This window comes from Chlorocebus sabaeus, chromosome 11, assembly GCF_047675955.1.
Source record: "Chlorocebus sabaeus isolate Y175 chromosome 11, mChlSab1.0.hap1, whole genome shotgun sequence".
Taxonomy (NCBI): Eukaryota; Metazoa; Chordata; class Mammalia; order Primates; family Cercopithecidae; genus Chlorocebus; species Chlorocebus sabaeus.
The window spans coordinates 117,273,431-117,300,531 of NC_132914.1; the positions used below are offsets into that span (position 1 = coordinate 117,273,431).

Genomic DNA, 27,101 nt, shown 5'->3' on the forward strand with positions numbered 1-27,101 from the left:
CCCTGAGTCCTTGGGGAAGAACGCTTAAGGATGCTCTTGAGTGACAGTGCCCAGGCTGCTGCTGTCTGGAGATGTAGTGATCTCCAGACTTGGAGTGGGGCTCCCCTTTCAGCTGGTTGTCTGGGCATTAAGCTGGAAAGAAACAACTGGTTAACATGGAAGCCCAGGAAGCTCGATGTAATTGCATGAAAATTCACAGCTGGATGCGGCTCAGCAACCCTCCTGCAGCCAGCAGCTGCCGCCCTTCCCCTTCTCAAGGGCCAGCCTCCTTTTTCCAAAGAGCACTGTGCTGGTGCAGGCCCTGGGGAAGAGGGATCGGTGGGCCCCTCTCTAGGCCCACTGTTTGCACAGTCCAGCATGGCTCCTCACTGGGCCGGGCTGTGGCTGGCTGGGTTTTGTTGGTGAGGTTTAGGTAGCACAGTTTTAGGATATGGGTATAAACATTAATATTTCTCCCCAAGAATTCTCATCCAGACAGATGAAAAGCCGTCTGTGGCTTTGCAAGGTAAGCCCCCCGTGGAGGATAGGTTCTTGGTGACCATTCCTCCCAGGGCCCCATGGGGCTGGCAGCCAGAGCACTGGCCCCACTGCAGGGTGCCCGTCCCTGGCTCCTCAGCTCCTGCACAGCAGCCAGCTGGCCGCGCCCTGGCTGACCGCCGTTCTCTCTCTTCTCTCCCGGCTACAGTTTGCTTCCTCAGGGCTTTTTACTATCTGGCTCCTTTGGTTTCTGATCTAGTGGCCTTTCTCAGTTCCCGTATCAACAGCTTTAGTTGTACACCCCTCCTGCCTTTGAGGTGAGCCTGAGCCCTGCACCCCATCCACCCTCTCGCCCTGCCATCGCTGTGCCGCCCCACCGCCTCCCCTCATGGCCCACTGTGTTCTGTGTGCTGGAGCCTGGCGTCATCTCTGTGCAGTGTGACATGCCCTCGAGTCCCAGCTCCCTCCTCCATCACAGGCGCGTCCAGTGAGCTCCTCGGCAGCGTGTGGCCCAGTGTTGACAGCTGGTGCCATCTTCTCATAGATGGCTGTTCCGTCCACTGAGGGACCAGCAGGCATGGAATGATGAGCAGCATGTGTCTGGGAAACTCTAAAGGGCGACCTGGATAGACCTGATTGCTTAAAGTTTAAAAATGCAGTTTTCAGTGTGCCAAACAAAACACTGGCAGCTTTGAAAGGTTGGTTTTTGAAAGGCCCTTTAGCATTCCCACGTTGGATTTAACGTAGATTTTACCAAGCGCGTCGCGACTGCAGGGCACCGTGCCAAGGACCATACGCTGGAACCTGATAAGTAGGGACCGTGTGTTGGCAAATAGCTGGCACGGTGTCAGCTCTGAGGGGCGAGCAGAAAAGGGGTTGGAAGAGAAGGGAAGAAGACAAGGGCAAGGAGAAGACCAGGAACAAGCTGAGTCTGAAGGACAGGGTTGAGAGGATGGGGAGGCTGGAGAGCAGGCCCTGAGCCGGAGAGCCTGAGGGGTCCACACTCACTGCGACGCCATGATGACTCCAGAAGGCCCCTTCGTTTCATGCTGAAACCTGCAGAGATCCTAGAATGACACCCACGGGTGGGAGGGAGGAGGAGTGGACAAGCTGCTCAGATGGAGGGGCCTGGCCAGCCCAACTTCATGCCCTCATCTCATGAGTGGCTGCTCGGAACCAAAGAGGTCATCTGCCCTGGCCACAGGGAGCCTGCCCTGAACGCAGGCCTCACCCGTCGTGTGCTTGGACACCGCAGGTTGACTCACTCTAGGGTTTAGCCAGAAAAGCTTGGGGTCTTACCAGAATGCCGCAGAGCCTGCCAAGTTCAAGTCATGGAGGAATTGAGCAGACGCATGTTATGTTTATGGATGATACTAATTACACAGGCTGTGCATATTTCTTTTTTTTTTTTCTTTTTGAGACAGAGTCTCGCTTTGTTGCCCAGGCTGGAGTGCAGTGGCGCCATCTCAGCTCACTGCAAGCTCCGCCTCCCGGGTTCACGCCATTCTCCTGCCTCAGCCTCCCGAGTAGCTGGGACTACAGGCGCCCGCCACCACGCCCGGCTAATTTTTTGTATTTTTAGTAGAGACGGGGTTTCACTGTGTTAGCCAGGATAGTCTCGATCACCTGACCTCGTGATCTGCCCGCCTTGGCCTCCCAAAGTGCTGGGATTACAGGTGTGAGCCACCGCGCCCGGCCTTCAAACTTTTTTAGTGGCAGAACTCTTTTGTCAAATGGAGTCTTACCCAGGGTCAGAGTCTAGCCACCAGAGTGGAGCTGCCCTGTCCACAGGCTCCTCTATGGGAGAGGCTGCTGCTCTGTAAAACATGGCGGGGCGGGCTGTCGGGGGGGCATTTTCTGGGCCACGTGAACGAATTCGAGTTGGAGACGGCCCCGCCCCAGTGAGGAGGCTGAAGAAATGGGCCTGATTTGGTGCGGGACAGCCCCTGAAGACCGTGCGGCCCCTGGCCTCTGGTGCAGATGGGAGCTAGGCAGCGGGGTCTAGGGCAGCACCCAGGGCATCCTTGCCACGTGGGGCTGCTGTTGGTGCCTGGGCATCAGCAACTCAGGCTGGAATGATTGGAAAAGGCAGGAGGAACCCCCGAGGCCAGGCCACTGGGCTGGGCAGCTGGTAAGCCGAGGTGGCCCTAGGGCCTGCTGGGGCTGGGGGTGGCAAGCCACACCGGAGGCACCAGCCAGGCCCACAGGACACGGGAGGCAGAGCTGTGAGGCCTGGTCAGAGCAGGTGGAGTGCTAGTGTGAAGATGGCAGGGACAGACCACCCAAGCTGTCAGCTGAGGACCAAGGCAGGCCAGCAGGGTAACACTGTTGAGGAGACCCCAACCCGAGCCTGAGGAGGCTGGAGGTGCCATGCGGCTCCTGCGTGCGCCTGGTGTCTTGCCCACGCTCACCGCTTTCTTGGTCAGGGCAGTCCTAGCTGCAGCCTCTCATCACATCCTCATCTCTCATCTGTCTGACGTTGCCACCTCCCTGTCCACCCCCAGGGCTAGGTGAGAGCAGCTACTCAGTCCTGGCCACTGTCCCCTCCCCTCTGCAGGATGACATGCACAGGGTCATTGACCGGCAGCTGATGGACACGCACCTGAAGGAACGGAGCCAGCCGGCTGCTGCCCTCTGCAGGGGCCACAGCGCTGGGCGGGGGGATGAGCCCAGCACCGCTGAAGGCAAACGACTCTTCTCATTCTTCAGGAAAATTTAAGTTGGGAGGAGTGAGGCCACCAAAGATGGGTGGACTGGAGGCAGCTGGAAAGGCAGTGCTGGTGAGGCCTCCCCTGCGGCTCGCACCTCAGCAGCTGCCCTCCTCCTCATGCTGGGGCCCCATGGGTCTGGGAGGGCCTGCTCCCTTTCATTGGTGAGAATGGAGACCTAGAGGTGGTGGCCTGCCTTGGTCACTGAAGGCTTCCCTCGGCCCACCGCCTGGCCAAGCCCACGCCTGGGCTTCTCCAGGATCCCCTGCTTAAGCAGGGTTAGGCCACCTCCCAGAGGGGCCCCTTGGTGTTGGGCTTTGCAGTTCATCCCTAACAGATCGCAGCCCACCCCCAGGCACTGCTGCCTCCTTGATTTTAGCAAATGGGGAACAGAAGGAATGGAGGCCCTTCTCTGCATGCCTCAGGAGGCCCGAGCCCCGGGGGCCTAGTCCTGTGGGGGCAGTGGGCCAGGCCTAAGCCTCCATTCCTTCCCCAGCCCCTGGCCCAGGGTCAAAGGGGAGATGGCAGCCCCTCCCCTGCGTGCATGCACCTCAGCTGGCAGGAGGCCAAGCCTCTGGCCGCAAGGTCTAAGAGCTGGCACTTACCCAAGCTCAGCTGAGGCCACCCAAGCCCCAGGGAGGAAGAAGGCCCTGTCCCCCGGTCACCACTGCTCTCCCTCCCAGCCTCCAGTCTCTGCCCCTTAGCAGGGCCGGGCCAGGCAGAATGTTGTCACCAGTCATCTGCAGGCTTTAGCCATCCAGCCCTTTCCCCTGCTCAGGGCTGGGGCTGGATGGGGTCTCCTCCTCCCACAGTTCCCTCCTCCACTCCTCACATACATATCTTTTTGGCCCAGCCAAACAAGCCCAGGCCACAGAATGGAACCAGAGGGGTCTGGTCAGCCACCCCACCTTGAGGGCAGCACAGGCACCACAGGGTGGAGGAGAGGGGGAAGCTGCTGGAAGCCTCCAGATGCCTGCTGGCCTGCAGGAGAAACCTGTAGCAGCTGCTGCTCCTGCCTCTGCAGCTGCCCCACCTCTTCCACCCAGGCCCCAACTCAGAGGCTCCGTGGCCGGCCAGCCCTCAGCTGCTCACAACTGATTCAGTCTCCCTCCCTCACATGGGGAAAGCACAGCAGGGATGCGCAGCAAGAATGTACCTGTAGATGTGTACATACCACAGTGCTGTAATTTTGTATGTAGCAATCATGTAAATACATGTATGGATTTTATAATATACATATATAAAAATTATAAAGGCATATTTTTAGAAAAACAGCACACCACTGCTTCTTTTGAAAATAGTCCCAATAAGAATAAAATGAATTTCTACAGAGCTTCCTGCCTCAGTCTCTGGGTATTTGCGGGGGCGGGTTTGGTCTGAATGCCACTGACGTATCAGACTCACCACTGGCTGCTGCTGGAGAGGTAGCAATAGTGGTTCCCCTGCACCTGGGCCACCGCAGATGCTGGTACTTAACCAAGGGATTTGGCCAGGAAGGGCATCCTGCCCTGCCCCTCCCGCCTGGCACTGCACCCTGCCAGTGCTGCAGCGTGCCATCCGCAAGGCAGGCCTGCCAGCGCTGCTTCCCAGGCCAGCAGGGCCCTAAAGCTTCGCAGAAACTTCAAGCCAGAAAGAAACCACTCCAGGCAGAGGCTTCCACTGCATCCTTCCGGGCATGTGGAGGATAAACATGGAGCTTTCCCTGACATCTTACCACATGTGCTCCCAGTCCAACTAGGGGGGAACTCAACCCTGGACCACCTGTTCATGGAGAAAACGGACCTGGCTTCTGGAAGTGTCCCAGGGCCTCGACAGGCTCCTGTGCAAGGCTTAGGCCAAGAACAGGGAAGAGCTGGACACAGTGAGTGGGAAGAAGCCACGCCCACTCAGCACATCGCGGGAGGGAGAGCAAACAGATCCTGGAAGAAAATTTGGCAGCTTGAACCTTTATTTTTAGTATTTTTTTAAAAAGCATAATTAGAAACTTTCAATACAGAAATACTCCTAGCAAACCATTTAAAAGTGGTGTTTGTTTGACAGGAATTTCACATCAGGTCCACTAGGACATCGGTCCAGCCCTGAGTCCCCACCCCCACCCCATAACCCCCATTCATGCGTGTAACAGTGGGACAGGCACACTGTCATGACCAAAATCACCCCAACACCTGGGGCTGATGTCCAGCTGCCAGAAGCCATGGGGGCTTCTAGCCTGGGCTGGAAGCTCCCAGGGACCCCCCCCCCCCTTCTTATTGCTTGAATTTGCAAGCACACCCTTGCTGGCCTCACCTGATCGCTCAGAGGCCAGCATGTCCCCCACCCAACAGCACAGGAGCCCCAAGCACCGTGCATCCTCATAGGGCCCATGGCCAACCAGGGCAGTCCCAAAGACAGAGACCCTGCTTCTGCTCCTGCCGACCCCACCGACCAGATGAGGCCGCCTGCTGGTCAGCCCTGCAGCCCCCTCCACAGCACCTTCCTTCCCAGGCCCACGGAGCTCCCCCACTCCATCCTGTGGCTCCAAAGTGAAGGCCTGTCCCAGAACCACCGGCCTTTGGCAGTTTGGGCATGTGGAGAGACAGGTGAGAAGAAACCCCGTTTTTATTGATTAAAAATCCATCCACAGTGCTAACATGGAAACTGCAGTGTGATCTGTGATGTGATTGTCCGATCAGGGCTCTCCCTGGAAATCGCCTAGGAAAGGAAATCTAAGGAAACACATCCTGGTGTTGAACTCAGTTCTTCCCAGGTCACTTGATCCCTGTAGGGGGAGGGGAATGAGGTGTCCGGGCTGGGGGCAGGGGAGCAGTCATCAAGCGCAGATGACCGACCCTGGTTTTTCTCCAGGGGACTGGGGCGTGTCAAAACTGGCCGCCCCAGCCACTCCTTCCCACCCACCAGGAAATCCTCTTGCTACCTTTGTCCTGACAAAGGTTAGGACAGTGACCAAGGCCTGTCCACGGTCCCAGCCCAGAGGCCCCAGGCATGCACTCCCCACAGGTGCCTGAGGCTGCAGCATAGACTCCTGACCTCCAGTGGGAGGCCCCTTCTCCGTTCCCACCAAGAAAAGCCAAAGAGCCCAGCCCCACAATGGCAGGAAGCCATTCATTTTTTTCTAAAAACAGTGGACACAAAGTGGGGTGGCCTCAACTTTTGCTGCTGTGCCAATCAAACCTCAGGGAAAGAAAATAATTGTGAGGAATTTAATTCACTTGATTTGGCTTCATTTTCTTGATCTGTTAAAATAATGCTCCCATAGCCCCCCTGCCAGCCCCGTCTCTGCACGAACCTACCCCGACCTTTCTGTTGGAACTGAAAACTGTTGACAGAAATGAGAAGCCATGGCTCCCCTGGGTTTGGAGCTCAGAGGCATCTAGAAGGCAGGACAAGAAATCTGTTGGCCAAAGGGCAAGACTGGCCACCTCTGTGGAACTGCAGGGCCTGCCTTGAGACCGGGTTCCCCAGCTCCCAGAATGGCTGTGGGGGCAGAACAGGGAGGGAAGGGAGCTGGCGCAGGCCCTGGAGAAGGGGCAAGACCCTGCGTGCCAGGGACAGAAGCTGACAGCCTGTCGGAGAGAATGAGCAACGTGGAGCCCACTCCACTGGCACAGGCTGGCCGAAGACGCAGCTAGTGACACTGTCTCCTCAGGACGCTGCTTGCAGTAAGATGGGCTGGGGAGGGGCGCGGGGAGAGTCCGCTGCAGCAGGCTGGCACCAAGGAGGCAAAAGCCAGAGCAGGACGTGGTGTGCGGCCAGATAGAGCAATATACACTATGTACAGACTCTGCGAATCAGTCCGCTCGGCGGGCAGCGTCCTCGCCAGGTCCAGGCGCCTTGGCCGGGGAGAAGGGGGCACCAATAGGGAAGGGCGGGCTGGTCCAACACCTTCTTGGCACTCGAGGAGGGCGGGGGAGGAAGTGCCGATGGCACCTCCCAATACAAAAACATGGAGAGAATTCTTTAAATAACGGCACGAAACTGAGACTGTCCCCCGAGGAACCTCCACGGGCCTCGGGCTGGGGGAGGGACCGCAGTGCAGTCTCTGCAGTGGACTGGGCGCCATTAGCAGCAGCGTTTCTTTCGTTTACTGTTCTTCGTGAGCTTCACCACATCGTTCTGTTGCTGCTGCTGCTGTTTTGCCAGGTTGTCTTTCTTTGCTCGGAGGACCAGCTCCGTGATGCAGTTGAACATCTGTGGAGAGGAAAGAGGAAGGGCCAGCCTCAGACCTGGCCAGGAGGCCCCTGCTGGCCTGCACGGCCACCTCCCTGCCTTCTGGGGCCCAGCTGTTTCTACCTGGGTCTTTCTACCTGGAATTTTTGGCATGTATGTCTCTAAAGCCTGTTCCAGAAGGAGGTGGTGAATTATTTTATTTAAAGGTCAAAAAGGAACAGCATTGCTAAAACCCCACCTCTACAAAAAAATACAAACATTAGCTGGGAGTGGTGGTGCACACTGTAGTCCCAGCTACTTGAGAGGCTAAGGTGGAAGATCACTTGAGCCCAGGAGATCACGACTACAGTGGCTGTGAACACACCACTGTACTCCAACCTGGATGACAGAGTTAGACACTGACTCAACAAATAAGTAAGTCTGAAAAAAGGAGCACCGTCAGAGGCCCATGAGCTGTGTGGACTTGGGGAAGTCAAACTCACAGGGGTTTTCCAGTCCTTCTTTTATATAGAGAGACCAACCCCTTTCCTTCAGCTGGAATCTTTTTTTTTTTTTTGAGACGGAGTCTTGCTCTATCGCCCAGGCTGCAGTGCAATGGTGCAATCTCGGCTCACTGCAAACTCCGCCTCCCTGGTTCACACCATTCTCCTACCTCAGCCTCCCGAGTAGCTGGGACTACAGGCGCCCGGCTAATTTTGTTGTATTTTTAGTAGACACGGGGTTTCACTGCATTAGCCAGGATGGTCTCGATCTCCTGACCTCGTGATCCACCCACCTAGGCCTCCCAAAGTGCTGGGATTACAGGCGTGTGCCACCACGCCTGGCCCAGCTGGAGTCTTATGACATGACAGATGAAAGTGCCCCTGCTGTTCATGGACATAGGTGACCCGCGGTCTGCCTGCTCCACACCACCTCATGGCATGAGAGGTGAAGTCACCACCCAAGGTCATACCAGCCTTGCCCACGGCCCAGGTGGATAGGCCAGCATCAGGACACCAGCCTGACTTACAAAGGAGCCTGTGCTCCCTGCCACCGTGTGGCCCATTTGCCCTGAAGCAGTGGGATCCTCAACTTCCCATAGGCCTCTGGGCTCCACACACCACAAGGTGGCCAATGAGGCAGAGGACTGGAGTGGAAACTGTGCTTGCCTTTGGTGTGGGACAGAGGTTTACTCAGTCTCTTACTAGCTGGGTGGTGGTCCTTGAGTGACTTCAACACTTGGAGCCTCAGTTTCCCTATTTGAAATGTGGGAATAATTGTACCTACCTCAGAGGACTGTTGTGCTATCAACTAAGATCGTCAAAGGGCCTGGCACACAGTAGGCACTCAATAAATGGCAGTTACTATGACATTTTCTGTCGGTCATTTAGATGCCTCAAGCAGGTCAGCAGCAGGGAGAAGACAGCCACAGGTGTGTGGCAGAGCTAGTGGCCCAGGGCCTCACCTCTTCCACGTTGACATTCTCCTTGGCGCTGGTCTCAAACAACTGGATGCCCATCTGCCCGGCAAATTTGTAGGCATCTTCTGTCTCCACCACCTTCCGCTCAGGGTCGTCATTCTTATTACCCACTTCAAAGCAAGGCAGAGTCAGCGCAGCCCTGAGGGGCGGAGCCGGCTGCCCCTCTCCCCTACCCCACCCCCACCCCAGCCCTGGGTGCAGCCTCACCTAATATTCGGCACACATCATCACAGTTCTGGTTGATTTCGTGAAGCCACCGCTTGACGTTGACGAATGACTCGGCACTGGTGACGTCGTAAACCACAATGACCCCGTGGGTCCCCCGATAATACCTGCAGGGCCAGAGTGTGCAGCAGCATGTCAACCCCGGCAGGAGTCGCCCCCTTGCCAGAACCCGCCTGCCCCCGTTAGGACAGTGACCGGAAAAGGTGAGGGTGGCCCTAGAGCCTGGACTCTCACTCGGCCTCGGCAGATGCCCGAGCCACGCCAGGCCAGCAGGAGAGGCTACTGCGGCAGCACTGGCTCCCCCTGCCTGCCTGGAGCACCAGCAGGGCGGGAGGACCAGCCCCCGGGCAGCAGAGCAGGTCTGAGAAGTCCCCTCGTGCTGTTGAGAGTCTGCTACGGGCTTGAAACATCTTTGAAGTTCTTGCTTTATTTTGGGAACTCAGGCAGTTTTTGTATTTGACATCATGTTATCACTGTCTTTGAACATTCAAAAAAAATCTTTTCTCCTCAAACCTGTTTTAGAGGAACGCCTTTCCAACAAGCCACACCATCATGACGCCCTGGCGAAGTCTGTGTCCCTCCCCCGGGGCAGGTAGGCCCCGCCCTTCCTGCTACTCTTGGCTTATCTGTGCAGGTGGCAGGAAAAGCGTGGAAGCCACACAAGCATCCAGGGATGGCTGGGGAGAGGGTGCCCAGCAAAGCCACCACCCGAACATGCAGAGCCCAGGGCCAGCCAGGAGCACCGGAAGGAAGGGGACGCCCAATTCTCCTCTCCAGACCCCATGTTCCCCATTCATCCCAATGGCGCAGGAGGACATCAGTCCCCAGGGGAAGAGGGGGACCACAGCCTCCGCCTCTCCACTTCCCTGAGAGCTGTCACAGAGCCAAAGGCCAGGCGGCAGCCCCGCCCCGCACTGTGCAATTAGCCAGAGCTGTCCCTCTGTCCCCTCTCCCCAAAGCCACAGGGACCTCCACCCCAGGGCTCCTCAGGACACCACACAGACAAACCATGAGTGGACAGGCTGCTTCCTCCAGGCCTTCTGGCTGCCACCTGCCCCAGCCCTAATTACCTCCACCCCCATGAGGTTCATGGGGACAGCCCAAGCCCCAGTTCAGGAACAGCCCAAGTCAGCACAGGCTGAGCGAGAATGGGGTGGCCAGGCTGGTGGCTGCGGCTCCATTCCTGTCCACCTGCCCATCAGCTCTCCGGCCAATGCTTCACATCTGAGGCCTGATCCAAGGACAAAAGCCCACCCCTGGCTCCACCTCTGAAAGGCTAGAGAGCGCCCGCATTCACCCTGCCACACCTCGCAGCTTCAACAATTGCGGCGCGCAGGTGGCTGGTCCTTAGCTGGGGCGGTCATGAGGAAGAAAGGAGCTAAGCATTCCCCCAAGGGCGGGGAGCAGTAAACAGTCAGTATCAGTTCTTCAGCATCATCAATATGCCTTCAAGGACAATCTGTGATCCCAGACAGAGGTGGTGGAAGGAAACCCAGAGGCAGCTTGGGGGCGGCCCTGAGCATCTTCCCTGAGACTGTGGAGCTGGAGGAGCTCCTCCTGCCCAGGCCTGGGGCAAAGCCCAACCTGCCCCTGCCACTGACCCTGCCCCTACCCCTGCCCCTGCTCCTGCCCCATCCTTGCTCCACCCTCAACACGACCGCTGGGATCTCTTCCCAGGGCTTCATCCTGCCCACAGTTTTGCTTCCAGGGCAGCATCGCTCCTTGGCTTTGGGGTAGCTGTCTTGGCACTGAGCCCAAGAACTAGCTCTAGCCTTGGCAGCTGCTGCTGAGAGTGCCGGGTCAGCACACAGCACGGTGTGTCAGACGCCTTCCAGAGCGAGGGCGCGCCAGAGCCACAGGAACAGGCGACTGTCCCCTGCCAGCAGAGGAAGCCCAAGGAGTGGATGGCTCTGCAGACTCTCCTTTGCTGAAGATGATCAGAGATGCCAAGAAACGCCTACAACTATGGCCCCGGCACAGAGCCCCCGCGGCTCCCTGGGCGCCTCCGCCTCATCTGGGGCCCAGGACAGGGCCTTTATGTAAGAGCAGAAAATGTGTCTGGGGATGAAGTCAGGGGCTCAGAGCTCTGGCTAGGAGGAACCAGAGCACCGAGGCTTCCCATGGCCACCAGGAATCGCCTGCAGTCATGGGGACTCTGCTCCAGGCCAGGCACAGAGCTGGGGGCTTGGGATCCATGACCTTATTAATCTCTGCAGCCACCTGATCCAGCAGACCTCAGGTTGGCCATGTGACCAGCGAGGACGTGAGGCTGAGTGCGGCGGCCAGCTGGAAGTCCTGGCGCTCAGGGCTGACTCCCAGGCCCAATGCCAGGGCCTTGCCTTCCTTGTCACTTCTCCCCTCACCTCCACCCCACCCGCACCTCTCAGGGCCGGCAAACCTCAGCTTCTGAGGGCAAGAACTCGAGAGGGGGTGACCACAGGGCTCTTTCTCGCCAGGCTAACAGGATGCGGTTTCGGTTTCTCTTGGAATGCCCTGCATCGGAGAAAGTCACGCTACTACATCCTGACTGCCCCATTCCTGAAAACTCCTCACCTCCCCAAAACTCCTTCCTTCTTTGCCAGTGACCACGAAAGGGCGTCGAGACTTCCAGGGGTCCCTCAGTGCGCCCTGCTGGGCCTCCTCCTCATGAGGGCCAGAGTGGGACTCCAAGATGGAGCTACCTCTCTGCTTCCCCAGACAGGTGGGACTCCGTCTGGGGCCCAGCAGCTGCCCACAGGCTGCCCCTTCCCAAGCCCCCTGGGAAAACCCATGTTGCTCCCAAGAAGCCGAGTGACTCCTCCCCACCTCCCCACAGATGGAGGAACCAGTTCACCCTCTTCACGCCCCGCCCAGCCTGGAAAGCAGCCGACTGCATGGTGACAGGGAGGGGCTGTGGCTCCTCCTGCTGAAAGAGCCTCAGACCCCTCAGGCCCCACAGCCCTATCCAAAGGGTTCATTCCTCATGGCCACGGGCCTCCAAACCTCTGCTGCCCTGACCTCCACCTGGTTTGAAGGCACAGGATGGGGCGGGAAAGCAGGGGTACCACCTGACCAGCTGGTGCAGGGCCTCGGCAGCCTCAGGGCCAATCCTGAGTGCCCCCAACCCCCGCCCCCCGAGTTAGGAGGCTTCTTCCTCCCTGGGCCTGTTTTCCTGTCCATAAAATGGAGATAGTCACAGGTCTCTCTACCGGGATTAACCGAAATAAAGCAGCTGAAATCCTAGCGACAGGCCCAACCCAGAGCAAGGATGCGAGAGGTCAGCACCCAGACCAGCCCTGGCCAGAGCATGAGGGCTTGTCTCGCCTGGGTCTGCGCTGCCCAAAGCACTGATGCCAGCCCTGCCCCAGCATCCTCCGCAGGTTCTCACTGGCAGCTGCCAAGACATGCAGGCCACAGAGCCCTCGCTCACGGGACTCATCAACAGTCACCACACAGCACCACACCCGGGTGACCCCAGGACTGGGCGCTCCCAGGGATTCGGGGCATCACGGGCCGCAGCACAAATGCGCTCAGCATAGGGTGAACCCAGTGACAAGCCCTCCGCCTCGACTCCAGCCCCAGGAGCTGCTCGCCCAGTGCACCTGTCCCTCCTCCAGCAGCCCTGCTCTCCTCCACACTCCCAGCCACCCACGGGGGCGCTGCACCCCACACTTCCCACCCTCGGGAGATGCCGAGGGGTCCAGGGTGGGCAGCCAGCCTGGGGAGTACCCAGCTTTCATGCTGTGGGGAGGGACGGGACCGCTGGCCGGGACTTCCTCATTCGCCTTCCTGAGGTCACTTCCAGAGAGAGCCGAAGAGGTGTCTGTGGAGCCAGACAGCGCCCCTCACTCTTCACAGGCTATTGTGTGGAGCACAGGCTCGGCCGCTGGGAGGGACCCCTCCAGGGCACCCTCTGTTAAATGGGATGACAGCAGCACCGAGCGCATGGAGCTGCAGACACCAAACCCCGGCCACGCATGTTGACGGCTGCGGCAGAGCACCCAGCACCCTCCACATGGAAGCCAATCCCAGAGGCAGTCCCTCCAGGAAACGAGCGCAGAGAGCTTCGGCAACTTGCCTAAGGACACACAGTCCAACAGCTCCAAATCGGTCCCTTCAGACCCCACTCTTTCCTAAAACCTGCTCCATTAACAACGCAATAACCAGGAGCTGCTCCGAAGGACACTGCCCATCTGCGCTGGAGCCCAGCTTCCCCCGGCCTGCAGCTTAGCCACAACAGCGGGCAACTGGTGGGCGGCCGGATTTCCCAGGAACAGCTTTAAGGGGAGGGAAGGGCCTGCTGACATGCACCAACAGGTCTCTGGACAGCGTCACCTCCAAGGCATCAGGGTGGGTGACAGGAGCCTGCACAGGCCAACTCCAGCTGCCATAACTGACACCTACCAAGAGGAACGGTCAGTGACTAAGTCCTGGGCGGGCAGGGCACTCTGCAACCCCCTAGCAAGGCAAACGCTATTCTGCTCCCTCTGTAAGGTGACGGCGCAGTGGGCCGGAGGGTCGGCTGACTCTCCAAGGAGGCCGAACATGGCCACTGTCCGGCCATCCGGCCAGACCCCAGCCAGGGTGCTCAGCGACTCCCCCTACAGCATTCCCCTCACACCTTCAGGACTGGGAAGGGTGCAACCAAACACCATCTACTACAGCCAACAACAGGCTCACTTCCCGACAGCCTCAGGGACCCTCAGTGACATTTCCACCATGCAGGCACCAGTCGCTCAACCATGTCCACAGGTCAGTGGCACGGGTTGGGTGGGAGGGGGCGGGCACAGGTCAGTGGCGCGGGTTGGGTGGGAGGGGACGGGCACAGGTCGGTGGCGTGGGTTGGGTGGGAGGGGGCAGGCACAGGTCGGTGGCGTGGGTTGGGTGGGAGGAGGCGGGCACAGGTCGGTGGCGTGGGTTGGGTGGGAGGGGGCGGGTACAGGTCGGTGGGGCGGGTTGGGTGGGAGGGGCGGGCACAGGTCGGTGGGGCGGGTTGGGTGGGAGGGGGCGGGCACAGGTCGGTGGCGCGGGTTGGGTGGGAGGGGGCGGGTACAGGTCAGTGGGGTGGGTTGGGTGGGAGGGGGCGGGCACAGGTCAGTGATGTGGGTTGAGTGGGAGGGGGCGGGCACAGGTCAGTGGGGCGGGTTGGGTGGGAGTGGGCGGGCGGACTCACGTGGAGGTGATGGTTCGGAAGCGCTCCTGCCCCGCTGTGTCCCAGATCTGCAGCTTCACCTTCTCTCCATTGATCTCCACGGTCCGGATCTTGAAATCCACTCCAATCGTGGTGATGTAGCTGCCTGCACACACAGGGCAGTTAACGAGGCCCGAGGCGGTATCCTCCCAGGCCCCGAGCCCCACACTGCACACAACACACCCCCAGGCTCCCCCACTCTCCCGACTCATTACATGTGCCTGGCACATTCTAGGTCCCAGGGACACAGCCCTGAACATCCTTGTTCACAAGATCCCTCCACACACAAGTGAAGGAGGGAGACAGGATGCAAGGAAACAAACAAAGGGGACAATTTCCAAGAGTGAATAGTGACACATAGGAAATAACATGGGATGGGACTGGTGGGAGCGGGACACGCTCCTTTAGAGTGGCTAGGTGGGGACACACCAGCTGTGTCTGAGAATGGTAGACCTACAGGCACTCTGGGTTTTTCTTTTCAATTCAAAGAAATTTTAGGGCCCTCAAAATTCACTTCAAAACACACAAATAGGTCATGAGCTACAGTCCAAAAACCACTGCTCTAGGCAGGGGAGATAGTAGCAAAAACAGCCGTGGGTGGGGGTGGTCACGTGAGCTCAAGCCCAGGGCCCAAGGCAGGCAGAACGTGGTGAGGCCAGATCTTGGACCAGTGTGCCACTTCCAAGAACATGGACTTTCTCTCGTGTGTGCTGGGGAGGCACCAGTTTTGATCAGGGCATGAGCTCCTGCATATTAAATGGCTCTCTTACAGCATCTGTGGGAAAAAATTGTTTTTTTTGGGGGGTGGGGACAGCATCTCATTCTGTAACCCAGGCTGGAGTGAAGTGGGATTGCACCCTTAGCCCTCCCCAGGGTCTGATAATCCTCCCACCTCGGCCTCCCGAGTAGCTGGGATTACAGACACACGCCACCACACCCAGCTAATTTTTGTATTTTTAGTAGAGATGGGGTTTCACCATGTTGCCCAGGCTGGTCTCGAACTCCTGACCTCAAGTGATCCACCTGTCTCAGCCTCCCAAAGTGCTGGGATTACAGGCACAAGCCACTGTGCCTGGCCTGAAAGATGGATTTGACGAGAATTTCTAGCTGGCGTAATTGTCCAGTCCAGTCTTCCAAAGCCTGACACTAGGAAGAGCACAGCTTATCACTCCATTTGGGGCTTACACTGTAACAGTGCAGGAGACACACACACACACACACACACACACACTTATGTGAAATGTGGCAAGGGCGTAGGAAAGGTCAAATTCCAAGGTGGGGTAGGGAACAAGACAGGCTTCAGGGAGGACGTCACATCTGGGCCTAGCTTGAAGGAACAGGTAAGACTTCAAAAGGTTGAGATTAGGTGGGGGAACCACATCCCACTCAAAAGCAAATAGCTGAGGACAACATGCAACCAGAACACATTCAGAAAACCAGCTGGCACCCGGGCTCTTCCAGCCAGGGGAACGCCAAGGAGTGCGGCCCACCGCCTAGGACAGTTAGGCTCTCCAGAAACAGCTGGTGGCTAACGAACCAGCAAGCCAAAGAACAAAAGAATGACCAGGGGGTAGGAGGAAGCCAGAAAGGTGAACTGAAAACAGACTACGAGCGCAGTGGTCCTCAGTGGTTCTCAGCCGGAATGACTGTCCCTCCAAAGGACACTCAGCAATGTCTGGAGGCATTTTTAGTTGTCACAGCAGGAGGAGGGGAAGTGTTGCTGGCATTTAGTGGGTGGAGGCCAAGGATCCTGCTCAATATCCTTCAACACGCAGGATAGCCCCACAACAAAAATCAAAGGGCCCAGGCCGCCGAGGGCCCAGGCCGGGTGCGGTGGCTCACGCCTGTAATCCGAGCACTTTGGGAGGCCAAGGCAGGCGGATCATGAGGTCAGGAGATCAAGACCATCCTGGCTAACACGGTGAAACTCCATCTCTACTAAAAATACAAAAAATTAGCCGGGCATGGTGGTAGGTGCCTATAGTCCCAGCTACTCGGGAGGCTGAGGCAGGAGAATGGCGTAAACCCGGGAGGCGGAGCTTGCAGTGAGCTGAGATGCACCACAGCACTCCAGCCTGGGCGACAGAGCCAGACTCCGTCTCAAAAAAAAAAAAAAAGAAAAAAAAATCACAGTGCCCAAAGAGTCAACAGTGTCCAAGTGAAGAAATCTTACTGTAAACTCTGTGCAGGTGAGAGGGGCCACTGAAGTTTTTAAATAGAGAAAAGACCCTGCCAGACACACACGTGAGCTGTTCAGGGTGGGTAGGGGTCGCCGTAATGCTTCCAGGTAGAACCAACAGTAAACTGAGATGCTGGTAGTAGAAATGGAAAGGTGGGAAGAGATTGCAACAATGAGTCGTCCAAGCATTGAACACTGATTGGGATGGGGAGGGAGGGGGCCATTACGGAGGAAAATGAACATTTTTCAACATAATTAGAGGCTGTTAATCAGCTATCATTCTTGAACAGAAGGTTAACAGCCAGTTGCAACAAATAGCTGGTATTTATTGAACACTTAGTCCGAGGCACTGCAACCTGCACTATCTCAGGTAATCCTATATAACAAACCCATGGGGAAAGGCCCATTATGATTTCTACTTTACACATGAACTGGCTCAAGGTCACACAGAGAAGCCATCTCCTTCCAACACCACACCAACAGTGAGACTGCAGGGCCAGTATCAAGGAAACAAAGGGGGCAAAACCCACTTCTCCACCAAGACAGACATCAGCTATGGAATCACTTTCTTTTTTTCTTTCTTTTTTTTTTTTTGATACGGAGTCTCGCTCTGTCGCCAGGCTGGAATGCTGTGGCACGATCTCAGCTCACTGCAACCTCCGACTCCCTGGTTCAAGAGACTCTCCTGCCTCAGCCTCCCGAGTAGCTGGGACTACAGGCACTCACCACCACGCCCGGCTAATTTTTTTTTTTTTTATTTTTAGTAAAGACAGAGTTTCACCATATTGGCCAGGATGGTATCAATCTCCTGACCTCGTGATCCACCCGGCTCGGGCTCCCAAAGTGCTGGGATTACAGGTGTGAGCCACCGCGCCCGGCCAATGGAATCACTTTCTAAAGGCAGCCCAGCCATGTCAGAGGGAATTCTCCACAAGATAATCAGAGATGCCAACCCCACCCAAAGCATCTGTAATGAACCTGATTGTTTTGTTTGTTTTTTGAGATGGAGTCTTGCTCTGTCGCTCAGGCTGGAGTGCAGTGGCACAATCTCAGCTCACTGCAACCTCCCCTCCCAGGTTCAAGCAACTCTCCTGCCTCAGCCTACCGAGTCGCTATGATTACAGGCGTGTACCACCACGCCCAGCTAATTTTTGTATTTTTAGTACAGATGGGGTTTCACCATGTTGGTCAGGCTGGTCTCGAACTCCTGACCTCATGATCCACCCGCCTCAGCTTCCCAAAGTGCTGGGATTACAGGCGTGAGCCACCGTGCCCGGCTAAACCTGATGTATTTCACAAACAAAAATGTGTTCAATCTTTCCAGTGAGGAGGGAAATACAAATATAAACAAGTTAGCCCTTTTTGCCTATCAGCTCAGCAAGAATGAAGACAGCTACTAAGATCCAGCATTGATCAGGGTTGACAAGGGGCACTTTCCACCCTTCAGTGGGACTGTGGATCAAATGACTTCAGCTTCTTTGAAAAGCAGGTTGGCAGTACCTGTGAAAATTCTCAGTGCATACACCCTGTAAGCCAGTAACCCCACTTCTACAGAAGTGCACAATAAATATCAGCTGGGCGCGGTGGCTCACGCCTGTAATCCCAGCACTTTGGGAGGCCCAGGTGGGTGGATCACCTGAGGTCAGGCATTCGAGACCAGCCTGACCAACATGGTGAAATCCCATCTCTATTAAAAATACAAAAATTAGCCAGGCTTGGTGGCGGGCGCCTGTAGTCCCAACTACTCGGGAGGCTGAGACAGGAGAATTGCTTGAACCCAGGAGGTGGAGGTTGCAGTGAGCTGAAATCGCACCATTGCACTCCAGCCTGGGTAACAGAGCGTGACTCCATCTCAAAAAAAAAAAAAAAAAAAGAATAAGGATCGCCTATATCCCAGGTAGCTAAGCATCACTGAAAACACAACCAGAAGCCAGGCACGAAGTAACAGCAGCGTCAGTGCACCACGTGGTGCATCCAAGCACGGAAGGCCCCACCACACTCAAATGAGCCACAAAGGCTACATGTGGAGTGCAGACAGAAATCGGAAAGACACACGCTGACCACAGGCTGCCAGGGAGGCACAGGGGGCAGGAGCAGGGACTGTATCCTGGGTGGCACCATAGATGCTGTTATGGGAATCTTCCTGTTTGGACCCTGGGTGGGAAAATGATGGCCCAGCCAAAGGCTTTTGGTGAGCAGGTGCGTTCGACAGACCACAGAGGCTTCTGACAGAAATGCCACAAGGTCCTAAGCCCCCCTCCATCTTCTTCCCTCCTCTGGCAACCAGAATGAGACAGTTCCCAACATTAGGCAGAGGCAACTGTGTTCCAGTGCCAGGGAGGGGATGTCAACAAACAAACAAAAATGACACCCCAGCAGCACTGCAGGGGAGGACTCACCTGAGAAAGTGTTGTCTGCAAAACGCAATAGTAAACTGCTCTTGCCCACACCTGCAAGAGAGAAAGCACTGTGATGAGGGGGGCAGGTGGGTCCCCTCCCTCCAGTCCCGGCCCTTCTTCCGGGAGAGGATGCCTCAGTACCAATTTTTAAGAAGCTTAGTGGGACCCAGCTCACTTCTCAATGCTCTTTCCACCTCCCTGAGAGGCCGCACACCAAGAACATCTCTTCCACTGGATCCCTGACCTTTTCCTTCGTCCTTGTGTAAGACAAGCTGTTCCCAAATCCCCTGAGGGAGAGATGAGAAAGGGACTGGTGCCCAGGTCCTGGGCTGAGGGCTGGCCCAAAGGGAGATGCCAGACGACAAAGCAGAATGAAGGACAACCACACGAAACAGCCCCCAAGTCCGTCTACAACACAGTCCCTAGAAAAGTGCGCAGCATGTTACGGCACATCGGTTAGGGAGCCGCCCAAAATGCAGAGCTGTGGAGCATGAAAGCACCCTTGAGATCATCAGGGCTATCTTGCAGGTGAGGAAACCGAGGCCCACATAGCTAGAACTTAATGGCCACCATCTTTCTGGCTGATATCCCCACTGGGTGGGCTGGTGGAGTGGAGGGTCTGCCTTATATCCATCAGGGCAGCAGCCCACGTGTGTTCAGACCATGCACCAACCACAGCAGCTCCTGGCTACTTAGAGCACAAACAGGTACACACCTGGCCTCCCCCACTTTTTTTTTAAAGAGATGGGGTTGCATTCAGTCACTCAGGCTGGAGTGCAATGGTACAATCATGTCTCCCTGCAGCCTCCAACTCCTAGGCTCCAGTGATCCTCTGGCCTCAGCCTCCTGAGTAGCTGGGACCACATGTGCACACTACCATGCCCAGCTAATTTTTTTTATTTTTAGTAGGGACAGAGTCTTGCTATGTTGCCCAGGCTTATTTTTTTTTAACTTTTGTAGAGACGAGGTTTTGCTATGTTGCCCAAGTTGGTCTCAAACTTCTGGCCTCAAACAACCCTCTCGCCTGGGCCTCCTGAAGTGCTGGGATTACAGGCATGAGCCATTGTGCCCGGACCTCTCCCCTTGACTTCAACTCACAGTGCTTTCAGCCTGCCAAGTGCACCTGTTCCATGTCCTCCTATCCTGTCCCCAATCTTCAACACCCCTGAGGCCAGCCAGGTTAACTGACCACAAAGAATTCACAGGCATCGGGCTGTGTGTGTGGTGAGCCCTTGGATGCCTCTTTGATGATAATTCTGGCCACATCTCTTGAGATGAGGAAGCCCAGGCCCACAGTGGCCGGCCTAAGTGCCTCTGCGAGCAGCCGGAAAGCTGAGATCCGAAGCCAGCCCTGTCTCCTCCAGAGTGGTAACACTCCTCCCAGTACACACTGCTGGGAGTCTTGCGTCTGGTTCAGGAGGGGAAAAAATGGCCCGCGGGGGCTCCTGCATTTCACTCCTGTTCGATTTTTAATGAAAATGCAATGACAGCTATGAAACCCCCTGACACAAAGTGCAGATTTGAGCCGAGGTGTCTATTCGTGGGAGAAGCCCACAGCATTTTTTTTTTTTTTTTTTTTTTTTGAGAGACAGGGTCTTACTCTGTCTCTCAGGCTGGAGTGCAGTTGTGTGATCATAACTCATTCTAACCTTGAAATCCCCAAGTACCTAGGACTACAGGCATGCCCCACCACACCCAGCAAACTTTTAAAAAATTTTTTGTAGAGATGGCCTCTCACTACGTTGCCCAGGCTGGTCTCAAACTCGTGGTCTCAAACTCCTGGCCTCAAGCAATCTGCCCGCTTCCGCCTCCCAAGGTGCTGGGCTAACAGGCCTGAGCCACTGCATTTGGCCCCACAACTTTTAATAGATTCTCAAGAAGGGCACTGCCTCCACCCCCACTCTGCCAAGTAACTAAAGTGGCAAACCACTGTTGCAGCTATATTTCCCTAAGCCTAAGCCCAGCATCCTCTCTGGGAAATCCTCTAAACATCCCTTTCTGGGAGCTTCTCCTGGTGAGTGAGTTGCCCCAAGATGCCCAGAAGAACTTGTTTCACTGAGTAAGCCTGAGTCTTACTTTCCTAAAGACAGGCCAGGGTGAGGCTCTCCTGGGCAGGCAGATGCTGCTCAGCCCCGGGCCTGCAGCACTCATGCTCAGGGCCACTTCCTCCTTGCTCCGCCGTAAGGCTTCCTGCTGAGCCCAAGGAGAGCCTGAGTCCCCGGCTGGGTCCTTCACGGCACTGTGCCCAACACCAGCACCCCACTGGCCTCGCCGCCTCCTCTGCTTCCTCCTGGAGCCTTCTGGGTCCAGCTTACTCAGCTAAAAGCTTGAATCTGGGAGTTTCTCTAGGACAGAGCCCTCTCCTCACCCGCCCTGTGCATTCACAGTGCTGTAAGCCAGGCCCAGCACTTAGTAGGTGCCAACCAAACACTGCTTAATGAATTTCTGCCTAAACAAACACCCGCCACACTGACAGCTCTGCTATCTAGCGCTACCACTGCAACACAGCAGGCGCCTAAGCAGGGGTTTCCAAACTTCTGCAGGGCAGCAGAATCCTTTTCTTCATCCAAGCTTTACCCAAATCCCATGTCTAAAACAGCTCTCTCTGCAATGACACAGCAGTATCCCCTCCAGCTTGGCCTCTCCAGGTCCCCACACACTGTCCCCAGGTATCTCAGCAGAGCAGTTAAAAGCCACCAGGCTGGCCAGGTGCAGTGGCTCACACCTGTAATCCCAGCACTTTGGGAGGCCAAGGTGGGCCGATCACGAGGTCAAGAGATCGAGACCATCCTGGCCAACATGGTGAATACCCCATCTCTACTAAAAATACAAAAATTAGCCGGGTGTGGTGGCACGCACCTGTAGTCCCAGCTACTTGGGAGGCTGAGGCAGGAGAACTGCTTGAACCCAGGAGGCAGAGGTTGCAGTGAACTGAGATCATGCCACTGCACTCCAGTATGGGCAAGAGAGCCAGACTCCATCTCAAAAAAAAAGCCACTAAGGCCGGGCGCAGTGGCTCAAGCCTGTAATCCCAGCACTTTGGGAGGCCGAGACGGGCGGATCACGAGGTCAGGAGATGGAGACCATCCTGGCTAATATGGTGAAACCCCGTCTCTACTAAAAAATACAAAAAACCAAAAAACTAGCAGGGCGAGGTGGCGGGCGCCTGTAGTCCCAGCTACTCGGGAGGCTGAGGCAGGAGAATGGCGTAAACCCGGGAGGCGGAGCTTGCAGTGAGCTCAGATCCGGCCACTGCACTCCAGCCTGGGCGACAAAGCGAGACTCCGTCTCAAAAAAAAAAAAAAAAAAAGCCACTAGGCTGCAGAAAGACCACAACCATCACCACATTATCTGCTGCTTTGGACCGGACATCAACCTCTGACACTGCTCTCCCTTTGAGAGGAACAGAAACCCACCCCAAGAAATGCTGCCTCCTAAATATTCCTGAAAGAGGCTTTCTCCGAAATACAAGCCACAGCCATTACCCCACACCACCAGCGTCAGGGCAGAGGCAGAGGGCACCAGTCAACCTTCACCATAGCCACTGCGAGGCTGCCCAAGGGCCACATCAGTGTGACCCCAACCAGTCCAGCCCGTCATTCTCTTTCTTTTTTTTTTTTTTTTTTTGAGATGGAGTCTCACTCTGTCGCCCAGGCTGGAATGCAGTGGCGCGATCTTGGCTGCAACCTCTACCTCCCAGATTCAAGCGATTCTCCTGCCTCAGCCTCCCAAGTAGCTGGGATTCCAGGCGCCCACCATCATACCCAGCTAATTTTTTGCATTGTTAGTAGAGACAGGGTTTCACCACGTTGGCCAAGCTGGTCTCGAGCTCCTAATCTGCCTGGCTCGGCCTCCCAAAGTGTTGGGATTATAGAAGCGAGCCACTGCGCCCAGCCTTTTACCCCTGGCTGCTGTCTGGTCCCCACCACGCAAGCCACACACACGTCTTCCCTTCCCCCTGCTCCTGCCTGGGCTCTGGCCCCTCACTCCTGTCGGCTTCAGTTCCACCTCTTGAAGAGCCCCAGACCTTTCAGTGAAGTGTTCTCTATTTTTTTTTGAAACAGGGACTTGCTCTGTTGCTCAGGCTAAAGTGCAGCAGCATGATCACAGCTCACTGCAGTCTCAACCTCCCAGACTCAAGAGATCCTCCCACCTCAGCCTCCCAAGTAGCTGAGACCACAGGCGTGCACCACCATGCCCTGCTAATTTTCTTATTTTTTGTTGAGACAGGGCCTCCCTGTGTTGCCCAGGCTGGTCTCAGACTCCTGGGCTCAAGCGATCCTCTACGTTGGCCTCCCAAAGTGCTGGGATTACAGGTGTGAGACACCGTGCCTGGACTTTTTTTTTTTTTTTTTGAGACAGTGTCTCACTCTGTCACCCAGGCTGGAGTGCAGCTGTGTGATCCTAACTCCCTGTAACTTTGAACTCCTGGGTTAAAACAATCTTCCTGTCTCAGCCTCCCACGTAGCTGGGACTATAGATGTGCACCACCACACCCAACTGATTTTTTTTTTTTTTTTTTTTTAAGAGATGGGGTCTCAGCCGGGCGCGGTGGCTCAATCCTGTAATCCCAGCACTTTGGGAGGCCGACTCCAGCCTGGGCGACAGAGCGAGACTCCGTCTCAAAAAAAAAAAAAAAAAAAAAAAAGAGATGGGGTCTCACTATCACTATGTTGCTCTCACTATGGTCTCGAGTTCAAGTGTTCCTCCCGCCTCATCCTCTCAAAGCACTGGGATGAGCTACTGTCCCCGGCCATGTTCTCAATTTTAATCCTGCATCAGCAACTACCTCACTGTATAAACTCATGCAAGTCACACCCTCTCTCTGAGCCTCAGTTTACTCATCTGTCAACTGAAGGGCTAACTCCATCTCCTAATGAGGATGGCTGGCCTGAGGGATGCAGACGAAATGCTGTTACAAATCAAAGCCAGTGTCAGAGAGTGTAAGGGAAAGTACAGAAAATACAGAACTGGCCGGGCACGGTGGCTCACGTCTGAAATCCCAGCACTTTGGGAGGCCGAGGCGGGCGGATCATGAGGTCAGGAGATCGAGACCATCCCGGCTAACACGGTGAAACCCGGTCTCTACTAAAAATACAAAAAATTAGCCAGGTGTGGTGGCGGGCGCCTGTAGACCCAACTACTCGGGAGGCTGAGCAGGAGAACAATGTGAACCCGAGAGGCGCAGTTGGCAGTGAGATCGCACCACTGTACTCTAGCCTGGGTGACAAAGCGAGACTCTGTCTCAAAAAAAAAAAGAAAAGAAAAGAAAATATAGAACCTCCAGCATAACAAAGGGATGCAGAGGTCGAGGGAATCCATTGCAGAAGCATCCACAATGTACAGAGTGGGCAGAACTCTAGATTTATGAAAAAAGAAACCAGCATTCATGGAGGGCCTATTGTTTGCCACCCCTGACACAAGCTGCCCGCACACATATTAGCACTGAGGTGCAGTAGCTCCTAGCTTTGCCCCTGCTGAGTTGTGTGATTTGGGGCAAGTAAGTCACCTCCTCTGAGCCTCAGTTTCCTTCTTTTAGAGTTTCATTCTTGTCGCCCAGGCTGGAGTACAATAGTGCGATCTTGGTTCACTGCAACTTCCGCCTACCAGGTTCAAGTAATTCTCCCGCCTCAGTCTCCCAAGTAGCTGGGATTACAGGCACATTCCACCATGCCCCACTACTTTTGTATTTTTAGCAGAGACGAGGTTTCATCATGTTGCCCAAGTTGGTCTCAAACTCCTGACTTCAGGAAATCCGCCGGCCTCAGCCTCCCAAAGTGCTGGGATTACAGGTGTGAACCACCATGCCGGGCCTTAAGCCTTAGTTTCCTTATTTGACAAACCACACAGGCGGGTGAGAATAAGCGTCTGTGAAATCGTTCTTAAGGAAGCATTCACAGAAGGAGCCCAGTTCAGGAGTGTGTGATGTCAGTCTTTGTGCTCAGCTGCCAAAGCTTAGTCTGGACTTCCATGGCTACCATCTCCCAGCTTTGAGTATCTCAATGTCGGGAGAAATCAAAGAGCACAGTGTCTATCTCCATTGAACAACCTACACCTACATGGCTGACCTAGGAGCTAGACCACATCAATCTCAACCCAATGAGTCTTCTCCCACACCTGACTTTGGAGAGAAAAATCAATTCATCACAAAAAAAGTACTGTCAGAAAGCCGGCCAACCCACCCCCTGGGCTTTACAGAGGAGAAGAGCCAAAAAGCTGCATCTTCCTGCTGAGTTTAGGCTTTTCACAGTTGGGTATCAACACAGAGGTCCAAGATGTCTTGCAGAGGGATAAAGGCTCCTGACCACGGCGGGCTGTCACTCCAAAAAGACAGAAATGGCCCCAGTGCCAGTCCCTCAGAACCCAGGCCAGGGCTGCAAGGAAATCATGTAAAGGAAGAAGCCTCAAGACCCTGAAGAATGCCAAAGGCCATCTCCAAGAGAACATTCCACAGCTTGCCTGGTTTCCCTTCATTCAAACGATAACCAACCAGTCCTCCACCTTTCTACCTCTTTCCCCAACCTCAGTGAATCTTCTATCTTCCTGGTTAGCCCCCAACTTTCCCCCTTACCTCTCCCCTCCTCCAGCAACCACGGAAACCTCAGCCATCCTTCACCTGATCCAAATCACCAACCACATCTCCATCCAGCTTTACAAGTGAGGCCAAAACCACCCACCTCCCTGACCCTGTTCTGACATGGCTACCCAACACTCCTACATCCCAAGTCTTACCGCTCACTTGATTTGATCCCCTTCCCTTAACAGTCCACGGGCTCTACCATGAGCCTGGCCTCTGCTCCCAATCACAAGACATCCTCCCCACACTCAGCTCAGGTCTGGTCTACAAACTGAGCATGCTCCCAAGACTCTTTCATGAACATCCTATAACCCCAGCATCTCAGCTTCACTCCCATAAACCTTCTGGGGCCTGCCTCCCTGACCTCTTGGTCACTCCATAAACCTGCTCACCTGCCACACTCCAAACAGCGCAAAAACCCTCCACATTTTCCCAGAAACCAGTCTACCTTTTCGAAGCACACTTAATATTCATTCATTCATTCTGCAAATACGTCTTAAGCACTTACTGGGTGCCAGGCACTGTTCTAGGCACTGGAGCTAGAGCAGTGATCAGGGCTAGGAGCCCTCAAGCAGTGTGTGTGTGTGTGTGTGTGTGTGTGTGTGTGTGTGTGTGTGGCCAAAGCGCTTTTATAATTTTGGCTGTCCCATCCCCAGGACCCCTCTGTATATAGTAGTGTAACAGCAACCAGAGACAACTCACTATGTGCCAGGAGCTGTGCGCAACACTGCACAATCTCACTTAATACTCACATCAACTCCATAAGGAGATCCAACTATCATTCCATTTTACAGATGAGGAAACTGAACCATGCAGAGATATCATAATTCAGCGAGAATATGCTAGGCCCTGTGCAAAGCCCTTTATCCAACTTACCTCATTTAAAACTCAGGGCAATCCCATGAGGCAGGTTCTGAGAACGTCCTCATTTTAGATGGGAAGAAACTGACACTTACAAAGGATACTGATGATAACGACAATTGTGAACATTTACTTAGAGCTTACTTTACCGAGTAGGGCGCTAAGCACTTTTCCTTCTTTATCCCATGGAATCCTCACACCACCCAGCAAGGCACGTCCCCACTTCTCAGATGAGGGTACTGAGGCTCAGGACGGCGAAGCAACTTGCCCAAGGTCAGCGCGCGGCAGGTGGTAGTCCTGAAACTCGAACCCAGGTCTCTCCAACTCCAGCGATCGCGCGACTTGACCAAGGTCACACGTGAGGCACGGGCAGGCGCGAGGACTGGACCCGGCGCGCTCGGCCCCTCCGCCCCTCCGCCCTGCGCCCAACCTCCCCTCGGCGCGGCCCGGAGCCCCTCGGCGCACCCCTGGGGCCCAGACCGCCGGGCTGCCCCGCCCGCCCGCCCCGCGCGGGCCGGCACCTCCCCGCCCGCCCGCCACCCCGAGGCCCCCGCGGGCCGCGCCCGGCAGGGCCCGCGCCGCCTCCGGCCGCTGCGGCCCTCACCGCTGTCGCCGATGATGAGCAGCTTGAAGAGGTGGTCGTAGTCCCGGGCCATGGCGGGCGGGGGCGGTGCGCGCGGGCAGGCGGGGTCGGTACTGGCCTCGCGATCCGCAGCTCCCTCCGGGCTGCTCCGGCAGCGGCGGATCCACTTCCCGAACAAACAGCCGGAACTGACAGAAACACCTCCCTCCGCTCCCCTCCTCCTCCTCCTCAGCAGCCGCCGCTGCTACCACCGCCTCCCTCCTTCCCGCCCCGCCCCACCACTGCGCAGGCGCAGC

General features: G+C 55.8%; 2 protein-coding genes and 1 pseudogene across 5 annotated transcripts in view; 1 reads left to right on the top strand and 2 right to left on the bottom strand.

The window, feature by feature from the left end:
* The window catches only part of BICDL1 (BICD family like cargo adaptor 1), a 109,192-nt gene extending 104,674 nt beyond the window's left edge, over positions 1-4,518 (top strand). For 2 of the 3 annotated variants that reach the window (XM_008004916.3, XM_008004918.3), the window contains one exon: positions 3,035-4,518. In XM_008004916.3, the coding sequence (XP_008003107.1) occupies positions 3,035-3,196 (162 nt within the window). In that variant the 3' untranslated portion in view covers positions 3,197-4,518. Of the gene's footprint in view, positions 1-685; positions 795-3,034 lie in introns of all 3 variants that reach the window. The other variant, XR_012094604.1, reaches the window with a different exon arrangement.
* Positions 4,519-5,115: 597 nt separating this feature from the next.
* RAB35 (RAB35, member RAS oncogene family) lies at positions 5,116-27,047 on the bottom strand. 2 transcript variants are annotated; one of them, XM_008004919.3, is made up of 6 exons: positions 26,827-27,042; positions 18,785-18,835; positions 14,189-14,312; positions 9,019-9,143; positions 8,797-8,921; positions 5,116-7,373 (listed from the first exon to the last, which is right to left on the bottom strand). In XM_008004919.3, the coding sequence occupies exons 1-6, from the start codon at positions 26,876-26,878 to the stop codon at positions 7,245-7,247; spliced, it is 606 nt and encodes a 201-aa protein (XP_008003110.1). In that variant the 5' UTR covers positions 26,879-27,042; the 3' UTR covers positions 5,116-7,244. The 2 variants fall into 2 exon arrangements, with proteins under 2 accessions (XP_008003110.1, XP_008003111.1); XM_008004920.3 differs by lacking the exon at positions 8,797-8,921 and having other exon boundaries at positions 7,267-7,373; positions 26,827-27,047.
* On the bottom strand, positions 6,372-7,245 carry LOC140712803 (uncharacterized; annotated as a pseudogene).
* Positions 27,048-27,101: the final 54 nt, after the last annotated feature.